Source organism: Hippocampus zosterae, chromosome 2, assembly GCF_025434085.1.
Source record: "Hippocampus zosterae strain Florida chromosome 2, ASM2543408v3, whole genome shotgun sequence".
Taxonomy (NCBI): domain Eukaryota; kingdom Metazoa; phylum Chordata; class Actinopteri; order Syngnathiformes; family Syngnathidae; genus Hippocampus; species Hippocampus zosterae.
The window spans coordinates 16,970,171-16,996,253 of NC_067452.1; the positions used below are offsets into that span (position 1 = coordinate 16,970,171).

The 26,083-nt window shown below is 44.4% G+C and overlaps 4 protein-coding genes and 1 long non-coding RNA gene across 16 annotated transcripts in view; 2 read left to right on the forward strand and 3 right to left on the reverse strand.

Moving 5' to 3' along the window:
* The window catches only part of hspg2 (heparan sulfate proteoglycan 2), an 88,995-nt gene extending 84,700 nt beyond the window's left edge, over window positions 1-4,295 (reverse strand). For all 7 annotated transcript variants that reach the window (XM_052058494.1, XM_052058498.1, XM_052058495.1 and 4 more), the window contains exon 1: window positions 3,899-4,295. In XM_052058494.1, the coding sequence (XP_051914454.1) occupies window positions 3,899-3,955 (57 nt within the window). In that variant the 5' untranslated portion in view covers window positions 3,956-4,295. The remainder of the gene's footprint in view (window positions 1-3,898) is intronic.
* Window positions 1-26,083, forward strand: part of mul1b (mitochondrial E3 ubiquitin protein ligase 1b) — a 141,438-nt gene that overhangs the window by 76,887 nt on the left and 38,468 nt on the right. The window contains exon 1 of one of the 5 annotated variants that reach the window (XM_052058530.1): window positions 8,967-9,000. The exons of 3 other annotated variants lie outside the window; for them this stretch is intronic. In XM_052058530.1, the coding sequence (XP_051914490.1) occupies window positions 8,982-9,000 (19 nt within the window). In that variant the 5' untranslated portion in view covers window positions 8,967-8,981. Of the gene's footprint in view, window positions 1-8,966; window positions 9,008-26,083 lie in introns of those variants that run through there. One more of the 5 variants, XM_052058534.1, reaches the window with a different exon arrangement.
* LOC127596268 (uncharacterized) lies at window positions 5,841-17,257 on the reverse strand. 2 transcript variants are annotated; one of them, XR_007961425.1, is made up of 3 exons: window positions 17,034-17,257; window positions 15,945-15,993; window positions 5,841-5,912 (listed from the first exon to the last, which is right to left on the reverse strand). It is a non-coding gene; the product is annotated as an uncharacterized LOC127596268 (long non-coding RNA). The 2 variants fall into 2 exon arrangements; XR_007961424.1 differs by lacking the exon at window positions 5,841-5,912 and having other exon boundaries at window positions 15,409-15,993.
* LOC127596252 (tubulin alpha-1B chain-like) lies at window positions 18,238-21,716 on the forward strand. The gene is made up of 4 exons (XM_052058527.1): window positions 18,238-18,544; window positions 19,028-19,250; window positions 19,325-19,473; window positions 20,652-21,716. Exons 1-4 carry the CDS (start codon window positions 18,542-18,544, stop codon window positions 21,624-21,626), a joined length of 1,350 nt encoding a protein of 449 aa, XP_051914487.1. The 5' UTR covers window positions 18,238-18,541; the 3' UTR covers window positions 21,627-21,716.
* LOC127596264 (putative trypsin-6) lies at window positions 21,935-23,617 on the reverse strand. The gene is made up of 2 exons (XM_052058554.1): window positions 23,002-23,617; window positions 21,935-22,593 (listed from the first exon to the last, which is right to left on the reverse strand). The coding sequence occupies exons 1-2, from the start codon at window positions 23,230-23,232 to the stop codon at window positions 22,438-22,440; spliced, it is 387 nt and encodes a 128-aa protein (XP_051914514.1). The 5' UTR covers window positions 23,233-23,617; the 3' UTR covers window positions 21,935-22,437.

Genomic DNA, 26,083 nt, shown 5'->3' on the forward strand with positions numbered 1-26,083 from the left:
TGCAAATAAAATAAAAAGTGATTTGAAAGGCGTGTGCTGCCCTAAATTGCCATTTATTTTTATTTAGTATGATAATGCACTTGGGGGAAACGCTTCGGTGGATTTCAATTCAGGACCCACAGACAAAGGTCGAGCGAACACAACATGCAAGTGGGTTGATTTACAGGTAGAGACTTGTTGTACAGTAAGTGGAAGCCTCCACGGACTGAAGTTAGGAAGCCAACGACACAAAGAGCAGTGACATTCTTTTGGAAAACCTTGAGCGCAATCCCGCTCCACTTTACTGAAAAGGGCGGCAACTCCAATCAGAAGAGTCGGAGACGCAGGCGGGGTAGCAGCAGCTCTGCCAAAGTGGCTTCACGTGTACAGGAGGTCATTACAAAAGACAATGGTGGAGTTTCAAAGGCCGCATGACACTCAATTTAGCATTTCAATGGACCGCCAGCAAATGCTTGCATGGAAAAAGCCTTGTGGTCCCTTGTGGAAAGGCAGAAAACGGGGTTAGTAGGACTACATTCTCGCTCTCATTGAGACGGAGCAAATTCCAAAGGACAGGGCAGCATTTGTCAACTGAAGCACACACATCAAGTTGTGATTTGCTGCACGCAAATACTTTCTGTCCATTAGCCAGTTTTATTGCTCTTTATTGCTGCTGGTGTCCTCGGTGTCTGCGACCCAACTATGAAGTCTGTTGGGTTTAATGCACCTGCAGCTTCATAACCCGGGAATGAGGATGACATACAGTATATGATAGAAGGAGTCAATGTGCACATTTTAATCTTTTGATTGCTGGAAACAGTCACACGCCCACTCTGCGCCATTGTGATGATTACTACACGAAATAATCATGACGGCGAGACATGGCATGACCCCAGCCGCTGATGGTCAGGCAATCATGAAAAGTCAAGTCTCATAAATACTAAGTCAAAGTTACGTTGATTCTTTAATAGGTTTCAACCATGCAAGCCTCACGCCTCGAAATTGGCAACTTCAGTCTGACCCAAGTCAAGGCATGTCATTTGAGGCTCCCAGCTCCAGAAATACGACTTTTGCATTTGTAAGAGCGCCACTATTTTCAAGCATACATGTTGTCCACGTGAGACTGGCATCAAAGTGATGTTTGCAGGAGAGAATTCAACCAGACACGAGTGGGCCTCAGGGAACATGCGCAGTCCATAGAGCTGGAAAAAAAGGGCCAACTGTGTTCGGAGGTGCGAATGGAAAGAGTGTGACTCTGGTTACAATGAGAAGCACTGGAGAGTATGTGCACACTTGTCAGAACACGCACAGGGTTACTGTAACACCGGCTGAGGTGCAGCTCTATGTGGAGTCTGTGGGTTTGCACTGCACGGATGCAGCGGCACTCACAAAAGCCAGGTGTGACGATCAGAGCAAGGCTCTCCAGTAACAGTGGCCCGTGGCCACTGTGTGACTGTGTTGGGCCGCCCAAAGTTCCCCAACTCTGGCCCGATTGCGTCAGTTCAAATTTCATTCATAAATGTGATGAAATCAACATGGCTTGGCTTTTTCTTTTAATTCAATATTTTGACTTTAGCCACTCAGATCAGTCATCATTGATCTTGTTACTGCTCTGTACAATTTTTTGGCGTGTAGTCTTAAAACCTTCCATAAGGAATGACTTGAAAAAGAATTAAAGCCAAGAACATGTGAAATTAAAAAAAACACATGCAAAAAAAAGGACAAAGAAGTAATATTTTCTTAAAGGCTTAAACAATATAGTATAAAGATGGCAACCACCTAAAACGGCCAACCTTTATTTTACAGGCACAAACTGCTTTCTTCTATAAATTAATCTTATGAAAACTAAATGTGTATTCAATCATGGAGTTCACATTTCGGCACACTTTGACATTTCCTGCCTCATTTCTTACTCTTTGCACACTTCTGCTAAGTAAAGAGGGAAAACGCAACCTTTTTCTTGACATTATTATGGAGATTTTCCAATCTCCTTTTGGGTATGAGCGAAACTCGAGGAGCCTCCGATGAATCATCAAAGCACATCTCCGACCTCCACACGGGACCGAGTCACACTTCCACGGAGATAGCAAACATCCACGTGTGCCAGTCTGCTTGGGGAGTGGCGAGTCGCTTCAGTGCAGCCTCTTGCCACCAGCAAAGATGGTTTTTCTCCTGTGGCTATAACTCAACAATGCACGGTTTACTGAACCAAGTCTTCAAGCAATTATGTGAACGAAATACAGTAGGTGTGTGTGTGTGTGTGTGTGTGTGTGTGTGTGGCGGGGGAGGCTCCCTTCTGTTCAAACGATGGAGCGCAGTTGGCGTTTGCACTGCTGTGCTCACGTTCCTCATTGACTCTCATCGGAAACAACCCACCAGGTAGTTTGATTCGACAAAGAGCCACACTGAGGAGAGGGCAATTCTGCCTCGTCATTGATGTTGCAGACCAAATCAATCAAGAGACTTAAATTGTCTGGTCGAAGTAGTTTTACGTGTTACAAAGTAGAGAAGGAATTCTTTACACCAATGCCACACATGCAAGATCTAGCGTCAAAGGAATTCAGGCCACCCCACCCCCAACTTGAGTCCAGCTGCCCCACCATCAAGTCAGGGAACGCTTGTGTCACTCGAAACTTGGAGACAACACAGAGCCAAAAGTGTCACGCACCATGTGAGGGATGTTACAAACACGTCACATTTTAACCAAAACGAGTCAACGTAAGCCAGTTGTGCAAGTCTCACAAAACATGCATGCCGCTGTTGACTCTCAGCGGGACGCTGGTACTCGTTTGTGATGCGAGCCCTAGCTTAGTGAGAATTTGCACCGACTTTGATTTTCGGTGTATGATGCCAAGATTCCAGCAGGGCGGGAGGAGGGCCCGTGGCAACACCAGCAGTGCTTGGTGCTTAATTGAATCATGGAACAGGGAAGCCTGCCGCCGTAGTTCAAAGCCAGCGTAGAGGAAAGAGATGCACGCGGTTCCACATAATTCAATTATGATTTCAGGATGTTTGGTCCGGTTTGGGTCCGGTGCTCAGTCGAGGCTGCGGTTCAAGTGTGAAGGCCTTAACCCGATGCCTTTTGGCATCAGCACGACTGAGACTGGCCTCAGCGTGTCACTGCTGGATGGTAAAAACACTTTCAGAACAACAATACATCGTGTAAACCCGTCCGGTGGAAGACATATGCCTGTTGGACACCACAACTGCATGCCATCGGTCAGCACGCCTCAGATGGATCAAATCAGCACCGGAGAGGCCGCTATCTCATCCATGACAGCTCCAGGACACCAAAAGGGAGATATATCTCCAAAGTGCTCGTGGGGGTGCTGTTCACAGCAACCAAGGCTCTTTGAGACAACTAGCAGCTCAGATATACTGTAACATGGACAACTTCAGCGTACGGAAACAGCTCATTCAACTGACTGATGAGCGTTGAATGCATTCGGTCTAATAAGAAATAGGTCATTCCAACAAAAAAAAACGTAAGTAACCATTGCAGTAGCAGCATGTTGGATAATGCAAATATAAAGTATGGGGTCGCTTTTGGTGCGAGTGCGAGTGCTCGATGGGTGACGCAGACAATAAGGCCGGGCAGATCTGACTATGAATAGCTTGTTTCTGTGGACAAACTTAGAGCGGCTTCACTCCAAAGGACTCTTCTAGTTTGTCACTTTTAAAAAAGCATCCTTACACGCTGCACTGGAATCTGTAATCCAGCTCACTTTGCACGCGAGCGCCACTATTCACCAATGCCATTTACTGCGGAAATATCACTGCATTGCCTTTAATAATAGACAAACGCTACTCTTACTGCTTTGCCTTGATTTTTACATGAGGTGAGGTTTTTACTTCAGAGGGGGACAGCGCACAGAGGGAGAGTTTCAAGGTAAGAAAAATCACAAAAACTGATACTTACAGTAATCAACTGGCATGAGAGTAACAAATACAGAAGTCCATAGTTCCAAGAGCCCATTTTCCTCCAACCCAGCACCGGCTGCAACTGCTGGGGAAAGTGGAAACAACAAAGTCCTTCTCTCCCAGACCGACTCCTGCGTCCTCTCTGCGCGTTGCTTCTCGGGACGAAATCACTCGTCTCTTCTGCGTCCCTCGATCGACCCGCCTGGACTGCATCAACAGGTGCGAAAAAGAGGAGTGAAAATCCGCTCCGAAGTGGCTTTTTTTTCGGTCGGCGATGGACACCAAACGTGCGCGCCGTCTTGTGCGCTTCAGTCCGGTGAAGTGGTTGCGAGGTGGGTGAATGCACTCTTGCAAGCAAGTCACAGGGAAGTCCTGTGTGGGACGGAAGAGCGCACTGGGAAAGTAAAAGGCGGAATGGAATTCAGGGAGCCGGTGGCTAATCTCGGACTCAGACACCGCCTCGGAATCTCAAATCTGCGCGTTGTGTGAATGTGCGCGCGCACGCACACACACACCGTTTTTTTCAGCGTACATGCCACTCATACCAACGGATCCCTGCACTCATATTATCAGCAAGACATATTACCATAATTTTTTGCATTATAAAGCTCCGTTTGTTGTTGAGCACTTATCAAAGCTGTTTACGTAGCTATATTGTAGGGTATTCTTGAACACTCTTGCTTCAAGCACGTGAAAGCGTTACTTCAGTAAAAGCACAACTATTTAACCGAAAATATCTGATACAAGGGCGGCCCGGTAGTCCAGTGGTTAGCACGTCGGCTTCACAGTGCAGCGGTACCGGGTTCAATTGCAGCTCCGGCCTCCCTGTGTGGAGTTTGCATGTTCTCCCCGGGTTTTCTCCGGGTGCTCTGGTTATCTCCCACATTCCAAAAACATGCATGACAGGCTGATTGAACACTCCAAATTGTCCCTAGGTGGTGTGAGTGTGAGCGTGGATGGTTGTTCGTCTCTGTGTGCCCTGTGATTGTCTGGCAACCGATTCAGGGTGTCCCCCGCCTACTGCCCGCTGGGATAGGCTCCAGCACCCCCCCGCGACCCTAGTGAGGATCAAGCGGTTCGGAAGATGAATGAATAACTGGTAGAATTGCAGTGTGGAATATTACGTGAGTAAAGGTCTTAAAAGTAACTACATAAAATGTACTTTATGAATCAAAAGTAATGGTCACATTTGTAAATGCAACTATTTTTAAAAAGTGTGGATGTGTTATGTTTTTCCATTCATCCATTGTCTATACCAGTGATGCTCAAAGTGGGTACGAGATGGCACTTTAAGGTACGTGAGATTTTAAAATCTAGTAAAAAGTAGCATCATTGCAAAAAAAATTACAACAAAATATTCTTCCTAGATGCAAAAACACTCCGTTCAGTGCAACGATACAATGTTGTGTGCTGGTAATCTTGTCAATCTCCACTTTCATTATGAAATTGTGAGTTTCTTTTTTTTTCAATTAAAATTAAGTTAATGGTTTATTTTTGAGAATGTATCGATAAAATTATTCCCTAGAGGGCACTATTCTTTATTTCCAAATAGTTCTCGAGATAACACTACAAATACAGTTGCAAAGTTTAATAAATCAAACAATGAAAGTGCAGCACTCAGTGTTTGTTTTTCACCCTAAAATGTTTTGCGCTGTTGAGGGCATACTTGACTTAACATATTTCACGGGGGACATGCCATTGAAAAATGTTTGAGAACCCCTGGTCGACACAGCTAGTCCGGTCTAAGGTTGCGAATGTACTGGCCAGGGACAGCCAGAAACTTTTCAGTGGCTTGGTCATGGTCACACAACATTCTTTATCATCCATCCACAGTCAGGGTTAAATAAAATGTACACTTATCCAGAACAGCCGGCATGGTGGCCGACTGGTTAGCTCGTCCACCTCACAGTGGAGAGGTCATGGGCCCGATTGCGGGCTTTGGCCTTCCTGTGTGGAGTTTGCATGTTCTTCCTGTCCCAGCGTGCTTTTTCTCCAGGTAAGACGGTGTCCTCCTACATTCCAAAAACATACATGGCAGGTTAACCCTCCTGTTGTCCTAATTTTCTGTACACACCCTGTGTCCTCCGGGTCAAAATGAGCCATCTTCACTAAACACCCCAAATAGGCAGCCTATTTGAATTTTAAACACCAAATTTCATATTGATTGAAGAAACAACTTGTCCTTCACCACATTATGTGTGATATAGTTATCCCTCTTCACTTGTATTTCTATAGCTTCAGAAAAGGAAAAACGTGCGAAAATGAGTTATGTATTCATTCCAATGACTAAAGTTTCTTTCTTTTTTCCTCCAGTGAACTCGTTAGGACAATACAAGACAAAATGTGAAAAATAAGATAACCCATTCAACTAATTAGCACATGTAGCGCAGTATGCAAGTGCACAGCCTTTGCAGATTTATTTCTTTCGCCTATAGTACACAGTATGTGTTTCACAGTCCTTCTTTTGAGGGCAGAACTGGCATTTTTTTCCTCTTACTTGCCCTCGCTGGGGAAGTGGCTGTGGAAGGTGGATCATCAGGTTTCTCAGGAGCTCCTGTACGTTTTGTTCTGCATGCCTGCCTTGCTGGTTGTATGCTGCTGAGGGCCATGTTATTTTGCCATTTTTGAAAGGAAAGTCTCTCTTTCAGCTTCAGGGATTTCTTCTTGTTCTGAAGATGATTCATCATGCTCTGGGTTATATTCCTCCCCATCTACTTCTGATAAATCCTCCGCTTCCTCTTCTGAATCAGTTGTCTTGCTGGACAGCAGGGGAAAAAAATCCGCTCTAGAGCCTCTTCAATGTCATAACACACACTCATGGCGTCAGCACAGAGAGAATTCGGGGTCCTGTCATCTGGAGCACCTTTATAACCCCTTGAAATCCACATCTGCGAGAACGGCACCTATCTTGTCTTGTTTATGTGTTCTACTAATTGATCCGAGACACAACTAAAACATTGAAACATTCTGTGGTGTGTAAATAACTTTGTGACCTTGATTGATTTAAACTCTATTTGCCTCGTGGGTCATTTGATAATTTCAAGTAAAATATCGTATAGGGGATTTTCGGGGGCATTTTTAACACAGTGGCGGGGCATTTTGACCCGAGGACAACAGGAGAGTTAAGTGAACACTCAAAATTATCCCTTGGTGATTGTGAAAGTGATGGATGTTCATCCATGTGTGCCCTGCGATTAGCTACTTTTGTGAGCCGAATGATATCTGGAATTATCAAATCAAAAAATAAGGAGGTGGTGGGGCCTTGACTTCCTCGCCGTTTTTCGTTCTCGCGTCAGTGCTCGGTCACGAAGCGTTCATGGATTATTCTCTGGTTTTCATATTGTAATTTTTTCGATCATATAGACCAGTGCGGGAATATATTAATCCCGCATGGTGAAACGTAATTCCGGACCCCATGTGCTGGGAATAATTCACACTGGGTTGACTGAAACGAGATCAGCAAATTATTACATACAAACAGATCGCACTCGACCTGGAGCTTCAGTTCGAATGTTTTGCTCCAACATTTCTCATTAAATGTATGCTCGAGCATCAAGCGACCTCTAGTGGAGGAAAAAATACACACGCTCCAAAATTGGAACGAGTTCAAACTGTGGGAAGTGTTCATTGCCTCTTTCACGAAATTATATTTAATTACTCACATTAACGGTGCCACCGGAGTGTACAAACACATGGGCCATGGCAAACTTGTGGAGAGGGAGGCCTGAATGAATCCAGCCTTTGTGTCTGGAAGAGTCCGCCTGAACAGCAACTGTACTACCAGATTTGTCACAACAGCTGCTGCCAATTAAAGGCCAAGGCCTGGATAGAAATAGAAATGAGCGCCACTTATGTGCTCATCAAAACTAGCCTCGAACATACCTATCAACAACAGATCACAGCACCAGATTTTTTTCCAGTTTTTCCTTGCCGTCCTGGGGTTTAAGATCAGGGGGCGTCATTAATATTTATCAACTGTGGGTATGTGAAGCCCTCGGAGACCTTTTGTGACTAAGGGCTATAAAAATAAATTTAACTTGACTTGGCAAGGTGTCACATTTTAAATATGAAGCTGGAGTTTTTGACTCAGCAGCTCCAGCACATTAGCAATTACAGTATGCAAAAGTTGTGTTACTTAGGCTGAATGGAAGAAACTTTTTTGCAAACCAAACCCATTGTGGTCCTAAATAAAGCCAATACACCCTTAAACAGACTGTTTGGGGAACTTCTCTTCAGTCCTGTATTGCCAACAGTGACTTAATCCTGGATACAAGCTCAGTGGCCAGTGTTAGGTACACTTGGACAACATAGAGATCCAATACAAAAATTGATGGGTGATATTGACAGTCGGGCATGAATGTAATGTAATTTGTAGTGTCAAACTACACGGTGTCATGCTGAGAACTGTATTGTTAGCCATTTGCTATTCAACAGTTTCAATACAAACGGATCATTTTGTTGTAACCATCCTTGCTTGGATGTCAAGACTTTGTGCGGGTGGATGTATGGCTTGTCTCATCAGGGGTCGCTCGCATGAGTTATTTCACAACCTGTTGCCACATTAAGGTTGCATGACACCTTCAAGACACGTTCTGAACAGATCAGGGCATTAGTGAAAGTTTATGCATGAATAGTATGTCTTCTTAAATTACTTAATGTCACGTTGCATGGTGGTGGTGGACCCCAAAAAGCAGGCAGGAGAGAGGAGCAGGGTGTATTTGAAGATGTGTATTGATAAAACACAGAAAACTAAATCCTAAGCAAAGTCCAAAGTAGCAAGCAAAAATCATGACTGAAGATAAAACATAACCAAAACATGACTCAAACAGCCATGACAGTAGCAAAAGCAACAATGACCCGACACTGAGTGTTCGGGCAGGAGTCCTTTTATAGGCCTGATTACCTACGACCAACAGGTGTGCAGCTGCCAGGGGAGCCCTACAGTGCCACCTGTTGGTCCCTAAACCAAATCGTGACACATAAGATAAGATAAGATAAGATAAGATAAGATAAGATAAGATAAGATAAGATATCCTTTATTCGTCCCACACTGGGGAAATTTACAGCCTCCAGCAGCAAGAATGTATGTAGAAAGAAGAAAGAAGAAAGAGAAAAAAACAACAAACATCTTTCAATTAAATGCAATATGAACACAAAATGGATAAATCGCAGTACTATTTACAATTTTCCTTCACATCATTTAATTATTATTATGATTGTTATTTTTTATTCATCAGCCTGACAGCAGTCGGTAGGAACGAGCGTCGGTATCTCTCCTCCTTGCAGCGCGGGTGTAACAGTCTCTGGCTGAAGGAGCTACCAAGTGCTGTCAGGGCGGGCTGGAGGGTGTGGGAGGGACTGGCCATCATAGCTTTTAGCTTAGTTAGCATCCTTCTGTTGCCCACCTCCTCCAGAGTGTCAAGGGAGCAACCCAGGACAGAACTGGCCTTCCTGACCAGTCGCTCCAGTCTCTTTCTGTCCCGGGCCGAGATGCTGCCTGACCAGCAGACAATGCCATAATAGATGGCCGAGGCCACCACCGAGTTATAGAACGTCTTAAGGAGTGACCCCTGAACCCCAAAAGACCTCAGTTTCCTGAGTAGGAAGTAAGAAGTATGCTTTCCTTCCATTTTCTGCACTGCTTGTGCTCATTGAGGTCATGTGAGCTGCAGCATATCCAAGATGAGTTTGTGCCAGAGATGAGGTACATGCTGCAGTGGTTGCCAGTTAATCATGGAAGCAACCAAAACTTGCATAACCTGCAAAACTTAATAGGCACTGTGATTCAGTGCTGCTTTTCTTTCGGACTGAATCCAGGCATCACACAGGTCCTTAGCTTGAATTGGGCCTTTTTGTGGTGTTTATGTGGGTTTATGTGAGGCACACCAGTTTCTACACACAAATACTCACTCTTGCATCTCAAGTCAAGGGTCAATCGAAGCCTAGATTAACCTTTGACGTGAATGCTTATGTCTCTGTATGATTGACTCTTTCACATAATCTCTCAGCTGTGACCCTAAACATTGAAAAGACAAGTTATTACAGCTACTATGGTTTGGTGGTGAAGATAACACAATGCTGGACAGTGCACTTGGCAGCTGCAGGAAGCAGCTGTGATAAGTGAATAAATTCCACATACCGGTACTCTTTCCACTGTGGTGGTCAATGCCTTTTGGATACTTTCAAATGTACTGACTGCACAAGGACAAACAAAATGACTTGCAGGAGTTTTCCCCTCTTTATTTCTGCCATTTTAGGGATTTTCATGCTTTGCAAAATTTTGAATCGTCATATTTCATTCTTAAGCATAAGACAGTGAAGATATTAAAACACACACAGAATAGGTCTCATTACACCCCTTTACTCAATTTGATTATCTCGTTCTGCAAATGCTTTCAAAGAGAATAAATGAATTGCAAAGTTGTTTCAGAAATACACACCAAGAAGTACTCATGACAGGGTGGCCCGGTAGTCCAGCGGTTAGCACGTCGGCTTCACAGTGCAGAGGTACCAGGCTCGATTCCAGCTCCGGCCTCCCTGTGTGGAGTTTGCATGTTCTCCCTGGGCCTGCGTGGGTTTTCTCCGGGTTCTCCGGTTTCCTCCCACATTCCAAAAATATGCATGGCAGGCTGATTGAACACTCTAAATTGTCCCTAGGTGTGAGTGTGAGCGTGGATGGTTGTTCGTCTATGTGTGCCCTGCGATTGGCTGGCAACCGATTCAGGGTGTCCCCCGTCTACTGCCCGGAGACGGCTGGGATGGGCTCCAGCACCCCCCGCGACCCTAGTGAGGATCAAGCGTTACGGAAGATGAATGAAAAAAAAGTACTCATGACGAAAGCAAGGTACATATCCATTTTAAGTAAAAAGCCAAATTAGCTTAAAAAAAAATGTAATATATATATATATATAATATTTACTCAATTTGATTATCTAGTTATATATATATAATGTCATTCGTTTTATTGTCTCTCATAATTGTATGAGGTAGGCATTAGCGTGAAGGATCTTGCCCAAGGACCCATTCTGGATGGTGTTATGTGCTCATTTTTTGCCCCAAGCAGGATTCGAACCACCGTCTCCCGTATGCCAAACTGATGCCTTCCTTACCAACTGAGCTATCCAGCCGCTTTCATAGATATATATATAACTAGATAATCAAATTGAGTAAATATAATATATATATATATATAAATATATATATATATATATAAATATATATATATATATAATATAATATATATATAATTATATATATATTATATATATATATATATACTCAAATAATATATATATATACTCAAAGAAAGTGTGAATGCAGCACTGAGCGCGATCCCTACCGTAACGATCACAGAAACCAATGAGCTGATATACGCTTCAGCATCAGTGATCCTGGAGACTCTGGGCTATAAGAGCAACCATGGAAGCCATGAGATGCGTTACCCACCATGGAAAAGACGGTTGGAGGCTAAGATCAAGGCGGCCCGGAAAGATGTGAGTCAATTAACGGAGGCCCAGAGAGGTGTGATGAAAAGGCCGATACCCGAGAGGTACATCCAGATGACCATACCTGAAGCACTCGAAACTGCCAAACAAAGGCTCCAAGCCCTGTCCAGCCACCTAAAGCGGTACACGAAAGAGAATGAGGCCAGACGAATAAACAGGTTGTTCGCAACACAACCTGCGAAAGTGTACGCTCAGTGGCAGGGTCCTAACAACAGAGCTGACCCACCAAGACTGGAAACTGAAAGGTACTGGAAAGGCATATGGGAGGAGGTTGCACATAACAGCAGTGCACAATGGCTGGTGACCCTGAGAGAGGAGCACAGCAACCTCCCTGAACAGAACCCGGTTACCATAACAGTGGCAGACATACAGGAAAGCGTCTCAGATATGAAGAACTGGACAGCACCAGGCCCGGACATGGTCCACACCTACTGGCTAAAGAAACTAACAGCATCCTCATCTCACCCCTCGGGTGGTGTCCGTCCCTCATTCAGCTCGGGTCCTCTACCAGAGGACAGGAAGCTTGAGGGTTCTGCGCAGTATCCTTGCTGTTCGCAGCACTGCACATTTCTGGACTGAGATGTCCGATGTTGTTCCCGGGATCTGTTGCAACCACTCATCTAGTTTGGGGGTCACTGCCCCGAGTGCTCCGACCACCACAGGCACGAATGTCACCTTTACCTTCCAGGCTCTCTCCAGCTCCTCTCTGAGCCCTTGGTATTTCTCGAAGAAAAAAACAAACAACCATTTGTGTGTCTTTGTACATGTTAGTAATATATGTTTTGTGTTAATATACACTGCACACTAATCATCTTATCAGTCTCATTTTCACAAAAAAAAATATTTAAAAAATAAAGCAGGTAAATCTTAAATTTGTGTGTGTGTGTGTGCGTGCGCGCGCCGGTAAGGGTAGATGCCGTGAGGTTAGTTGATCGAAAAGTAGATCTTCAATCCAAAAAGTTTGGGCACCCCTGATTTACAGTATTCATAAACTGTGTCCAAATTTGGAAGCTGTGTCCTCCGAAGTATCCATAACAGGCTGGGTCCTTCGTAGGCACTCCCTTCATGTAGCCTGTCGACAGCATAAACCGTGAATTTGGACAGGCCCAGCAACTGTCTCTTACTGTCTTCTCTACTGCCACAAGATGGCGGCCATGTGCACAGCTGGTAGATGAGATAGTGTTGAAGTGAGGAGGAAAAGCGGAGCAACGTCGGCTTTCCCGTAACCGTGTCCAAATTTGTGGGCCGCATTCTACAAAGATCAAATTTGTAGAATGAACTCGCTGTCAAACTGGGAACAAGCTCCATACCATCAAAAGGCCCTGCAGGATGCCTGGAGATTTGCTCAACCATTCTGTATATGCATTATAAACTAACAAGTTGTTTGAGCACATCCCTCAGGGAGTCACGTGGGGCTACTACAAGAGTACGGTGTACCAGAACCCGACACCAGCTGTTCACTCCAAGTTCGGTCCACATTGCTAAGGTTAACTCATTTTTTCCTGGTGAGGCTGCCCTTTGTTATCGATACTGTTCAGATAACATTTATAGCTGCAGCCAAGATGCTGAGGCATTTCGGGTCGAGGGCTTCTGTATCACAGCTACTTTTTGCAGATGTGGGTTGTTTGCTTCGTCAAACTGTAATATTCAACTCACTGAAGCAATTTGCAACAGACTATAAAGTTGCAATAAATATCAGCACTTCAAAATCTGATGCCATACAATCAGATGCAGCCGAAAGTGCAGTTCGAGGAACTTGAGATCTGTTCTTGAGTGACAGTAAAGGTATGAACAGGAACATGGATATACACTGTGCACTCTCCCATAGAGATAGGGTGGTAAACTTGGTCATATGGGTGGGGCTCAGTGTAGAGCCGCTGCTCCTCTATGCCAAGGAGCCAAATGATGTGCTTTGGGGATCTGTTTAAGTGTTTGGGTGGGTGATAGACCGATTACGGGCCGGGTTGAATTTTCAAGGCCGATTCAACACTTTGTGTATATTGCCATCAGCCTTAAAAAAAAAAAAAAAAAAAGACAGATAAAAATGCTGGCACCTCACATTGGTGAGCTGATTATCAAAAGCTGCACTGTTGCACTGTTTTGTTTTTGGAACTAAAGATAATGACAGATGAAATATTAAAATTTCAATTATGTAGGTAGTCCAGTGGTTAGCACGTCGGCTTCACAGTGCAGAGGTACCGGGTTCGATTCCAGCTCCGGCCTCCCTGTGTGGAGTTTGCATGTTCTCCCCGGGCCTGCGTGGGTTTTCTCCGGGTGCTCCGGTTTCCTCCCACATTCCGAAAACATGCGTGGCAGGCTGATTGAACACTCTAAATTGTCCCTACTTGTGAGTGCGAATGGTTGTTTGTTTCTGTGTGCCCTGCGATTGGCTGGCAACCGATTCAGGGTGTCCCCCGCCTACTGCCCGGAGACGGCTGGGATGGGCTCCAGCACCCCCCGCGACCCTAGTGAGGATCAAGCGGTACGGAAGATGAATGAATGAATGAATAGAAAATGAGCTATGCATTTACTGACATTTTCATTGAACTTAAAAGGCATGCCTTTTAGCCTGCACTTTTTGTGAACGTCATTAATGCAGTTTGCCTATCAGCCTGGCATCGGCGTGGAAGACGCCATTATCTACCTCCTCCACTCAGTGCTGTCACACTTGGAGAAGGCTGGGAGCACTGTGAGAATCATGTTCTTTGATTTCTCCAGTGCCTTCAACACCATCCAGCCCAATTTGCTGGGAGGCAAACTGCAGAACGCCGGAGTGGACCACCATCTCACAGCATGGATCATAGACTACCTCACAAATCGGCCGCAGTACGTGAGATTGCAGAGCTGTGAGTCGGACCGGCTTCTCCGCAGCACTGGAGCACCGCAGGGGACTGTTCTGGCTCCATTCCTGTTCATCCTCTACACCTCGGACTTCAGACACGTCACTCCAAACTGCCACCCTCAGAAGTTCTCTGAAGACTCTGCGATTGTTGGCCTCATTACAGAAGGGGACGATCGGGAGTACAGGGGACTGACAAAGGACTTTGTGGACTGGTGCCAGCAGAATCTCCTCCAGATCAACCCTAGGAAAACTAAGGAGTTGGTTGTGGATTTCTGCAGGAAAAAGTCCTCACCAGCACCGATGAACATCCAGGGTATGGACATAGAGAGGGTGACCTCCTACAAGTACCTTGGTGTTCTTCTGAACGACAAACTGGACTGGTCTACAAACACGGACACCCTGATTAGGAAAGGACAGAGCCGACTCTTCCTACTCAGGAAACTGAGGTCTTTTGGGGTTCAGGGGTCACTCCTTAAGACGTTCTATAACTCGGTGGTGGCCTCGGCCATCCATTATGGCATTGTCTGCTGGTCAGGCAGCATCTCGGCCCGGGACAGAAAGAGACTGGAGCGACTGGTCAGGAAGGCCAGTTCTGTCCTGGGTTGCTCCCTTGACACTCTGGAGGAGGTGGGCAACAGAAGGATGCTAACTAAGCTAAAAGCTATGATGGCCAGTACCTCCCACCCCCTCCAGCCCGCCCTGACAGCACTTGGTAGCTCCTTCAGCCAGAGACTGTTACACCCGCGCTGCAAGAAGGAGAGATACCGACGCTCGTTCCTACCGACTGCTGTCAGGCTGATGAATAAAAAATAACAATCATAATAATAATTAACTGATGTGAAGGAAAATTGTAAATAGTACTGCGATTTATCCATTTTGTGTTCATATTGCATTTAATTGAAAGATGTTTGTTGTTTTTTTCTCTTTCTTCTTTCTTTCTACATACATTCTTGCTGCTGGAGGCTGTAAATTTCCCCAGTGTGGGACGAATAAAGGATATCTTATCTTATCTTATCTTATCTTATCTTATCTTAAGTGTCACGATTTGGTTTAGGGACCAACAGGTGGCACTGTAGGGCTCCCCTGGCAGCTGCACACCTGTTGGTCGTAGGTAATCAGGCCTATAAAAGGACTCCTGCCCGAACACTCGGTGTCACACTCGGAATGGGAACTATTTTCCTTTTTTGGTGCCATCACAGAACTTTATTCATATTAACAAAACACAAGCACATTTTAGTTCTTGTGCCGAGGTGTAACAATATGGCAAGTACATTTTAACATGAAAAGGAAAACTGTTAAATTCTAAATTCTAAGTGATAACATTGTACAATATGATGGCGGTTTAACTTAAAAAGAATGAGTCTCCTTATATCCGGGGTATTCTTTTTAGTCTCACGTTTTTCTGTGAATACCCCTTATTGAGGGTTTCAGAACATGTGGCACGAAAACCCAAAGAAAAAGCAAAACAGATGGATTACGACAGATTTTGAGATCATGTGTGACAGAGGGTTTGTGCTTTGAGTGACTCCCCAATTTCAAATTGTTTGACCTTAGAATTGTCCAACATCAGAAGTTTCATTGTACTGCACAATAAAAATTGCTTTCATTTGATTCATCCACCGTTTGGGTTGAAAATATTTTCTTTGTGGAAGTTAACAACGTGGATAAGTGCGGCTTCATTGCTACGTTACACTTACTTCTCAGCAACGGCTTGTAGGATCGGATAAGAAATTGTGTGATCTCCACCTGGACATAGAAAAAAACAACAAATGTTTAGTCCACTGCTATACAGTAGGAACCCTAGTCATTTTCAAGTTCAAAGGTCCAATTAGTATGTGATCCTTTTGAATGTGCTACTGTATTTGTCAAAAATTTCAAGCCATCTTCTCCAAAATATAAGGAACTATTGTTTTATGTGGGCGGCCCGGTAGTCCAGTGGTTAGCACGTCGGCTTCACAGTGCAGAGGTACCGGGTTCGATTCCAGCTCCGGCCTCCCTGTGTGGAGTTTGCATGTTCTCCCCGGGCCGGCGTGGGTTTTCTCCGGGTGCTCCGGTTTCCTCCCACATTCCAAAAACATGCGTGGCAGGCTGATTGAACACTCTAAATTGTCCCTAGGTGTGAGTGTGAGCATGGATGGTTGTTCGTTTCTGTGTGCCCTGCGATTGGCTGGCAACTGATTCAGGGTGTCCCCCGCCTACTGCCCGGAGACAGCTGGGATAGGCTCCAGCACCCCCCGCGACCCTACTGAGGATCAAGCGGCTCGGAAGATGAATGAATGAATGAATATTGTTTTATGTAAAAATAAATAAATTCTACCCAGGCAGGTTGGGGTATCTTGAGTTAAATGCATCGATAAGAATTTTACGTTTCAGATTCCATTATCGATTCTCTTATCAATTCTTTTTTTCTTCCCTGCCTCTGCGAAAGAAGCTCTAGGTAGACGCAGGGAATGCCGTCAACCTCCGAGCCTGCCAGTCTGTCACTCGTCACGCAACAGGCTCGAAAAAAAGGTCGAATTTGCACCAAGGTAAGTAAATAACATTGCAAAGTAATTTAAATCCTGTAAGTATAAGTATGGCAAGTGAAATTCTGGGAACCGGTTCTCTTTTGCTCCCCATCCCTTCAAGTTGTCGGCATTCCGTGAATCATAACTCACATGTGATTTTTGCTAAAACTATTGAAAGGTAGAGCATATTTGCAACGATCACGCTACATTTACAAAACTATATTGACACAGTAGATGCATCTAGTAAAAAAAATGTCATTGTCCCGTAAGCACACTCACCCATTGTCAAGGGGATGCAGCCAGAGGCCAGCACCTTTCTTAGGTCTCCCTGATACGTCTGCATGTGTCTTTCAGGTCATACACGTTCACATTGACGTCCCCAATGTCAGCCACCACAAGAGATTCATAAGGAGCAGCATGGTACCGCTGTTGTAGGACCTGAGCAAGGCCGATTCCATTCCGATTTGCCTTGGGCCAAACCTGAAATTGTGAACAGTAATGTCATGAACTCCAATTTCAGTTACAATAGTAATTACATTGTTGACTTGAGTGCTTTGACAAAGTAATGTACAGTTTAAAAATGTATTATGCCACATACATACCTGTATATGACCACCCAGCATCATTAAGCTCTTTAATGAAGACACTTTCAAAATTTGAATTTGCATGAGCTGAAGGCTTAAGTGGGAGAAATTAATCAAGCATACCATTCCACCACTAAAACTAAGTAAAGATATTATAATTCGACAGTGCAATCAATCATAACGGCCTTTAAGACGATATATAATTTTTACTTTTATGAAGAAAAAAAACATTGGGAAATTCACAAATATCAATGCAGAATGTTTAGTATTAAAATTTGACAATAAAGTTGTATTCAATTCAAAATATAAGAATTGAACTGCTTCTAAATGGAGCAGATTATTATAGAAACATTAAAATGATATTGGTAACAAACTACTGTAAATTGGGGGCAGATGTTGGGCAGACCCAACGACCGAAAACATAGGTCGGGAAGCAGTTCCAGTATCAATCGGGACCCCAATGAAGGCTGCATCGAGACCGTCCGCAGTGTCCTGCTAAGGCAGCTTTGCCATTGTGGGGATCCCGGTAACCCTCGCAACAAATTCGGCGCTGGGAGGCACGTTGAAGTGTTTGGCGTAGCATTTTCTGTTGGGGGTTCGACCCTCTGACGCACAAAAAACCCCGTTGCAGCCAAGGTGGTAGTGAGAAGCAACGTGTAGTAGTTGAAAGCAGACGAGGATAACCCCTCAGAGCTGTGAACATGGTTATACGTGTCACTGTTACTCAAACTTTAGAAGCTCTGAAACTTGTAACCTCTGAGCCTTCCCGAAACTTTGTATAAAAGGTGGCCTCATTGCATACTTGGCACGCGTCTTATTCGTGTTACCTCTCGACATGACTTTAAGTGTTAACGCCTCCTCTGCTTATCCAAATAAACCATTATGCGATCAATTTGACTATACACAGTTGTGTATGTTAACTGCATTTGATATCCAAATTATCAGCAAGGGTCAGTTTGATTCCTTTTTCAAAAAATAATTGTGTCCGTACAGTATTCAAAAGTAAGTACGCGAACGCTTGTTCGTTTGTTTGACATCGTCCTCAATAAAGTTGAGTTTTTAAAAAAACGACTGCAGCAGCCGCCGGGGCGGAGATTTTGTGACGTCATCAATACTATCCACTTGTTGGAGATAGCAGAAGCGCGGGCACTTTCACACGAATCGGATCCGTTTTGATTATCTCGACGTCGACTACGACACATCATGGTAAGAATCACCTTTTTGTATATTGTTTAAAATTACACGAATGAAAACGGAGGAGAACGAATTGGGGCGTTAATTGAGTCGTATGCGAGTGATGCAATTGTCAGCATTTTCTTCTCCTCAGGCGGGAAATTGTTTATTTCATCATGGCGCCCCCCCGCCAATAAGGCTTCGACGTTTTCCGCTTTTAAGCATCTCTTATTTTGGAGAGGAAAGCAGAATTTCGGTTCGCGCAGTACTATTGAGAATGTGGCCTTGCGGCAGCCAGATCTGGCTGCACCATGTCTATTTGACCGAGATTAATCCCTCGTGTCTGCACTAATCCCAATTTGCTGTCGACTGTCAGTCAGTGCGGCATGAAATGACCCAAATAATTTGCGCCGTCACAACGTAAAGAGATGCTGAAAAGAAAAGAACCAGGCGCACATCCTAATTTATCACATTGATTGTTTCTGTTCAAATGTATGCTCTTTCTCCGCTCCACAGCGTGAGTGTATCTCCATCCACGTTGGTCAGGCTGGAGTCCAGATTGGCAATGCATGTTGGGAACTGTACTGCCTGGAACATGGGATCCAGCCTGATGGACAGATGCCCAGTGACAAGACAATTGGGGGTGGAGATGATTCCTTCAACACCTTTTTCAGCGAGACTGGAGCTGGGAAACATGTCCCCAGGGCTGTTTTTGTGGACCTGGAGCCCACGGTCATCGGTATGCTTCATAAACAGAAGAACTGGCTGTGACCTGCCATGTGTTAGTTTCAATTGTTTTAAATATCTCCTTAGATGAGGTGCGCACCGGGACCTACCGCCAGTTGTTCCACCCTGAGCAGCTGATCACTGGCAAAGAGGACGCTGCGAACAACTATGCCCGTGGACACTACACCATTGGCAAGGAGATAATTGACTTGGTCCTCGATAGGATCCGCAAACTGGTGTGTACTTTTATACTTGTGGCTCTAACATCAGAATTTTTTTTGTGCAAAATTTCAGTTACGAGCGCTAAAAGGTGGCAGCGAACATTTTAACAAGCAGCAGATAGTGAACAGTTATTCTAAAAATATGCTAAGTGCTTGCTTCAAGATGTTTATTGCCGTACCCAGTTAGAGTTTACACAAAATTAAAACGATTGTGTATTCAACCGAAACCACATCATTTCTGAGAGTCTGCTAGATTAATGCTAACGATGCAGAATACCTAAACCATGCAAATTAAATTCTTCGATGTCTAGTGTGTAGCAACACACAGACAGAAAAAAATATATATTTTCTGCCTCTACAGCAAATGTTCAATATTACTGGGTCATTTCGTTGTGAAACTTGTTGGATTATTATAAATGTTTATATTATGCTGCCCCTGGTGGCCCGGCATGAAAGCAAGAAATGATGCACAAGCTATTTTATTATTCATTCATTCATCTTCCGAGCCGCTTGATCCTCACTAGGGTCGCGGGGGGTGCTGGAGCCTATCCCAGCTGTCTTCGGGCAGTAGGTGGGGGACACCCTGAATCGGTTGCCAGCCAATCGCAGGGCACACAGAAACGAACAACCATGCTGCTCACACTCACACCTAGGGACAATTTAGAGCGTCCAATCAGCCTGCCATGCATGTTTTTGGAATGTGGGAGGAAACCGGAGCACCCGGAGAAAACCCACTCAGGCCCGGGGAGAACATGCAAACTCCACACAGGGAGGCCGGAGCTGGAATCGAACCCGGTACCTCTGCACTGTGAAGCCGACGTGCTAACCACTGGACTACCGGGCCGCCTGCTATTTTATTATTTGCAGTCTATTTATGTTATTTTGTATTTGTTAGGCATGGTAGTATAGAGTTTTTTAATAAAAAAAAAATGTGTGGCGCTAGAATGGTTTAAAGGATTTTCCATTCATTTCTGTTGGGAAGGTGTGATGTGAGATGTTTTGAGTGAGCAGTGTGGTACAAATTAATCTTGTAATTCACCACTGTATCCTGATAAACATCAAATAGACTGGAGCATCAATCAACATTATCATCATTATTATTATCATTTGTAATTCCTGGGCTTTGGAAGAGACCTCTGAACAACTCAGTGCCATCGCAGTCCAAAATAAAAGTGTCCTCTTTGTGTGTTCAGGCCGACCAGTGCACAGGTCTCCAGGGCTTCTTGGTGTTCCACAGCTTCGGCGGTGGAACTGGCTCTGGATTCACCTCCCTCCTGATGGAGCGTCTGTCTGTAGATTATGGCAAGAAGTCAAAGCTGGAGTTCTCCATCTATCCGGCTCCCCAGGTGTCCACCGCTGTGGTGGAGCCCTACAACTCGATCTTGACCACCCACACCACCCTTGAGCACTCCGACTGTGCCTTCATGGTGGATAATGAGGCCATTTATGATATTTGCAGAAGGAATCTCGACATCGAGCGTCCAACTTACACCAACCTGAACCGGCTGATCAGTCAGATCGTCTCCTCCATCACTGCTTCCCTTCGTTTCGATGGCGCCCTCAATGTTGATCTGACAGAATTTCAGACCAACTTGGTGCCATATCCTCGCATCCACTTTCCTCTGGCTACGTACGCTCCTGTCATTTCGGCCGAGAAGGCGTATCACGAGCAGCTGTCGGTGGCGGAAATCACCAACGCCTGCTTTGAGCCAGCCAATCAAATGGTGAAGTGCGACCCTCGTCACGGCAAATACATGGCGTGCTGCCTTTTGTACCGTGGTGATGTGGTTCCCAAAGATGTCAACGCTGCCATCGCCACCATCAAAACCAAGCGCTCAATCCAGTTTGTGGACTGGTGCCCCACCGGTTTCAAGGTGGGCATTAACTACCAGCCACCCACTGTAGTTCCTGGTGGAGACCTGGCCAAGGTCCAGAGGGCCGTGTGCATGCTGAGCAACACCACCGCTGTTGCAGAGGCCTGGGCTCGACTGGACCATAAGTTTGACCTGATGTATGCCAAACGCGCCTTTGTTCACTGGTACGTGGGTGAGGGCATGGAGGAAGGCGAGTTCTCTGAGGCCAGAGAAGACATGGCTGCTCTGGAGAAGGATTATGAGGAGGTTGGAGTCGACTCCGTTGATGGAGATGGGGAGGAAGGAGAGGAGTAAAAATGCTAGTGAAGTGGTGAAGGTTATACCCTTGAATGTGCTGAATTACAGGTCTGGAATACATTTCAAAATAAAAGCCTGGTCTAAGTATTTGCTGGCGCATGTCTTTTTTATCTACTGAATGATGAGCTATTAGTACAAAGAAATGTTTGTATTAAGTCTGACTTTAATTTAGTTCAGCAATTTCACAATGAATGGAGCTGAAAATGAAAGCAAGTCAAAATGAAAATCCAGTATGTCACAACACAAATGAACACGCGGCTAACCTAAGTTGCTAAAATTCATGCGGTCTTTTTTTAACATTTCAAATTCAACCAAAATTTGTTTAACATTGCCCTTAAATTTAAGTGTGGTGGTTTACCTTTTTCATCAAGGAGAAAATGATGTTAAAAGTAGACATGAACGACATTTTTTGTGTTATAATCCATCCAGTCAAATGAGAGTATGCTTCATGCATTTGAGGAAAGTCGTTAAAAATACACTGACTACAAGGCAGATTTGGGCCAACAACTTGAAGAGGAAGGCACAAAGTGGAAATAGTGCCATGCCACAGGCTGCAATGACTGAACATTCATGAAGCTTTGTGAAATCGGTTTGTAAAAGCTGTGCATTTGAATGCTGTTCACATTTATTTTAAAATGACAAAATAAAGCCAATTTAATTTAGTTACCTCAACACATTTTCAGAAACATATCAAACCAAGTTGAATAAAATGGGACGCTAAAAGTGAATTGTCATAAGGCTGCATGTTGTAGTCAGTCTTTTTGTTGATTGGAGTTATCCCAACTCAAGCCGCCTGCCTACATTTGGTTTACTTTTCATTTTCACTTATCCAGTTGATCCAAGGCATGTAGTACCTGACTTTAGTAGTATAGACTCCAGGGAAATAGGGGTTCGCGCAGCTGATACTCCAGTACACAATGCCCTCCAGGAAGCCATTGGAGATCAGGCGGTCGCCTGAGTCACCCTGTGGACAGACCAGACGAGAGACATTTGGGATCATTGCTATTTGGCGAATCAGATTAGATTTTTTTTTTAGACTGGGCCAAAATTTTGTAGCTGGGGTCAGGTCAAATTAGTGTTTGTAGTGCTCTGCTAGTCGCACATTTTTGCACAGGCAGCCAGCTGTGACCCAAATGCTCAGGAAATGGTCCACAGAAGCTGAAGATGTTCTGCGGGACTGCTTCGACACAACAAGGTGGGAAGTCTTCAGCGAGGTTCATGGGGTAGACTAAATTTCCCCAGTGTGGAACAAATAAAGGATATCTTATCTTACATTCTCATCCATCAATCCCTTCCATTTCTATCCTCGTTGGGGTCACAAATGAGCCAGACTCTGTCAGATGACTTTGGGTAAGAGGTGGGAAACGTTTACCTGGCATGAATCTTTGCCTCTGATTTGAGATCCGGTGCAGAGCATGTTTGGAGTGATATTGACCCAGTAGTAGTAGTTGCAGAAAGCCATGATGTTCACATCAACAGCCCGCAGCTCAGGGGAGAGAATGACTCTGTATGGTGATGTCACACCCCAACCACTCACTGTGCATTCCTCAGACGGGGCGAGCTCAGGGCTGGTTGGGTCAGCTTGGCTGGTTGCACATGGCATTCAGCATTGCAGGTTTGCTTAACTAGAACATACACAGAGTTGTACCATTATGATTCTGGATCAGGATGGAGGACAAATTGTTCAACCTCTAATACCTTAATTAGCATGATGTCGAATTGTCGAATGTCTTGTAGCTGAATTAGTGGACATGGAGACTTTGAAGAATCCTTCAGTTTTGGATAGTCTGTCTTCACTTAACATTACCGTATTGCTCCGTGAAGTCCCACACAAGCCCAACGTTGTTAACACATAGCTATTCTACATAACATCAGTGCTTTAAGTGGGCCCGGTACGCAGCGGTGCGGAGTACCCGCCGGACTTCACATGAGCCCAGAGTACCTTCTATTTATGTTCTACGGGTATTTCTCCCTTGCACTTTGTGATTCTCATTCGACTCCTTCAGTAATTCAGATACATACATGTTCTTAAAAATGGTAGCTACCATATAGAGGTAGAGGATTTTTTTTCTGCCTCCGGTCACAGTTTGTTTGGTGTGTGCGCCGTCATTTATGCAGTCTACATTAAAGTGAGGAACTATGTCTCTTCGACCAACACACTAAAAAATCCGCCAACGCAAAGGTTAAGTTTAAAATAAAAGCGTCCAAATCATACATTGACGCCATTACAATAGCCTAAAGCTTTAATTTTGAGGTTGGCATACGTGGTGGTGTGACACCTTGCTTGATTTACCATGTCAACATTTTGGCTTACCCTGTTAGTTTTAGTGCCACTACATAGTTGCTACCAACATGAACACAAGGCCATTCCTAAATTATATTCAATTGCTGATTTAGGACGCTAAGAAACAGCAAATTAATCACACCCTCATTTTATGATGGGGCACAAGTCTCTGGGGAGTGTAAACATTGACGATAATAGGGTGTAAACATAGACGTCTCTTCAAATAGTCAAATAAGGACAGTACTGGCACTTGTTTTATTCCACCCAAAGCACTGCGTCATACTACTACAGTATTATTATACAGAAGAATTATACTTTTTTTTCATGGCATCTGGTGACCTCAATTCAATTTCTCGAATTTTCAACTTCTGCTCAGTACTTACAGTTTCCAGCAGTGGGCAGCACACACAAACCCATTGGGGATGCACCAGCGTCCCTCCACAGTTGTGTTTTCATTTCTTGAGCACACTTCGATACTGAAGAGATGCCTGAAACTTGGAGTACGGCAGGACCGCATAACCACCAATAATCCTTTCTGTGAACGTCTCTATATGCCATGTGGAAGAAGCTCGATGTGCGGCATGTAGAAGACAGTCCGTGGAATGAATTTTTCAAGTGTGCAAAATTGATTTGTGGCCCACTAATGTGGGAGAACTTATGTTACTCTAGCAATACAGACCTGCTATAAGATTTCCTTGACAAAGTCATTGACAAAATAAGATAAAGCCAGGAAGCAGTTTAGGAAATTGAATACTATTCTGTCCAACAGTTGTCCAGTTTTTTAACCCGTTGTGTTTGATTCTATGTTAAGTATTGCGGCAGAAATTCCACCTTGTCGACCACGCAGACGTTACCTGTTACACAGAAAGCCAATACCATGAACACAGATCTTCCCAGTAGGAACATATTTTTGTTTTTCCCCTGTAAAAAGAGAAATCCACATTTTTATTAGGCAGTTAATTCCTCATGCAGCTTGGCACTGCTCACCTCGGCGAAGATAATATCAACATTTTCCATTCAGAGTCGTAAGACCTTGCTTAAATGCTCATGACTTACAAGTTGCAATTAAACATTACATATAGTTTGATGGTTAAATCTTATTGGTGACGAAAAGCCTGTTTCGTCGTCAAAATGATATGACAGCTTGATAGTGTAATAGAAATGTTACTCACCTGTAGCCACAAACTTCACAATCTTTCCAAGTTTCTCACAGCTCTGGCATTTGTATGGATGCAGTAGTTTTCTTCAAGCATTATCAGGCATTTGGGCCCATCCCAATAGTTTGATGTTCTTGCTTTCAAACAACACGTTAGTATATAGAAATTATGAAAACGTAACACCGGCAGCAAGGATGATGAGAATACCAAAAATGCAACCACAAACAGAAGCAGGAGAGGGATGACATGATGGGACACCCCCCCCCCCCAAAAAAAAACGATCCTCCTACAATTGGATGTAGCCTATTCTTCTTAGCCTATTTTGCTTATCATACAATGAATTTGATTAACTCTGAAGTCTTTACCTGCTCAACAACACTGGCAGTCAGGAGGATAGCAACAATATGACAATGTTATGCAATGACATATTAACACAGTATGGGGTTTTTAGATGTGCTTACGGTGTTCCTGTCACTCCCGTGTCCTTTTTAGTGTTTCAGTGCAGTAAACTCTGCTTTGTTTTTTCTTTGCAAGATGGTGCACATTTAGACCTGATTCCGTTTTATTGCCGATTACCCCGTCTTGCAATGTGCACTATATTTTATGCTAATTTAATAAACCCACTTTGCTGGAAGCACGTTCAACGAATGGCCTTAAAATGTGAGGATCTATCATCAATGAAACAATGCAACGGCTGTACGTTCAGAATTCAGCAGCCCGAAGAGAACCCCCTCCTTCCATCATATCACGCCCATCCTCCGACAGCTGCACTGGCTTCCTGTCAAACTTAGAATTAACTTCAAATTAGTTCTCTATACATTCAAAGCCATCCATAACCTCGCGCCCCACTATCTGTCAGATCTTCAAATTCCCATTCCCTCTCGCTCACTCAGGTCCTCAATCTCCCTCCACCTTTCTCTACCCTCTGTCCGTCTCAGTACAATGGGGTGCAGAGCCTTCAGTCGCTGCCCCCAAACTCTGGAACTCACTTTCACCCAACATTCGTAAGATTG

Bases quoted from the DNA above. Each gene is read 5' to 3' on its own strand.
- LOC127596264 (XM_052058554.1), bottom strand. From the start codon at position 23,232: ATGCCATGTGCAACCAGCCAAGCTGACCCAACCAGCCCTGAGCTCGCC. The intron at 22,594-23,001 runs GTAAACGTTTCC...GTCTGTCCACAG, and splicing joins GAGGCAAAGATTCATGCCAG to GGTGACTCAGGCGACCGCCT.
- LOC127596252 (XM_052058527.1), top strand. The intron at 19,251-19,324 runs GTATGCTTCATA...ATATCTCCTTAG, and splicing joins CCTGGAGCCCACGGTCATCG to ATGAGGTGCGCACCGGGACC. The intron at 19,474-20,651 runs GTGTGTACTTTT...TTGTGTGTTCAG, and splicing joins TCGATAGGATCCGCAAACTG to GCCGACCAGTGCACAGGTCT.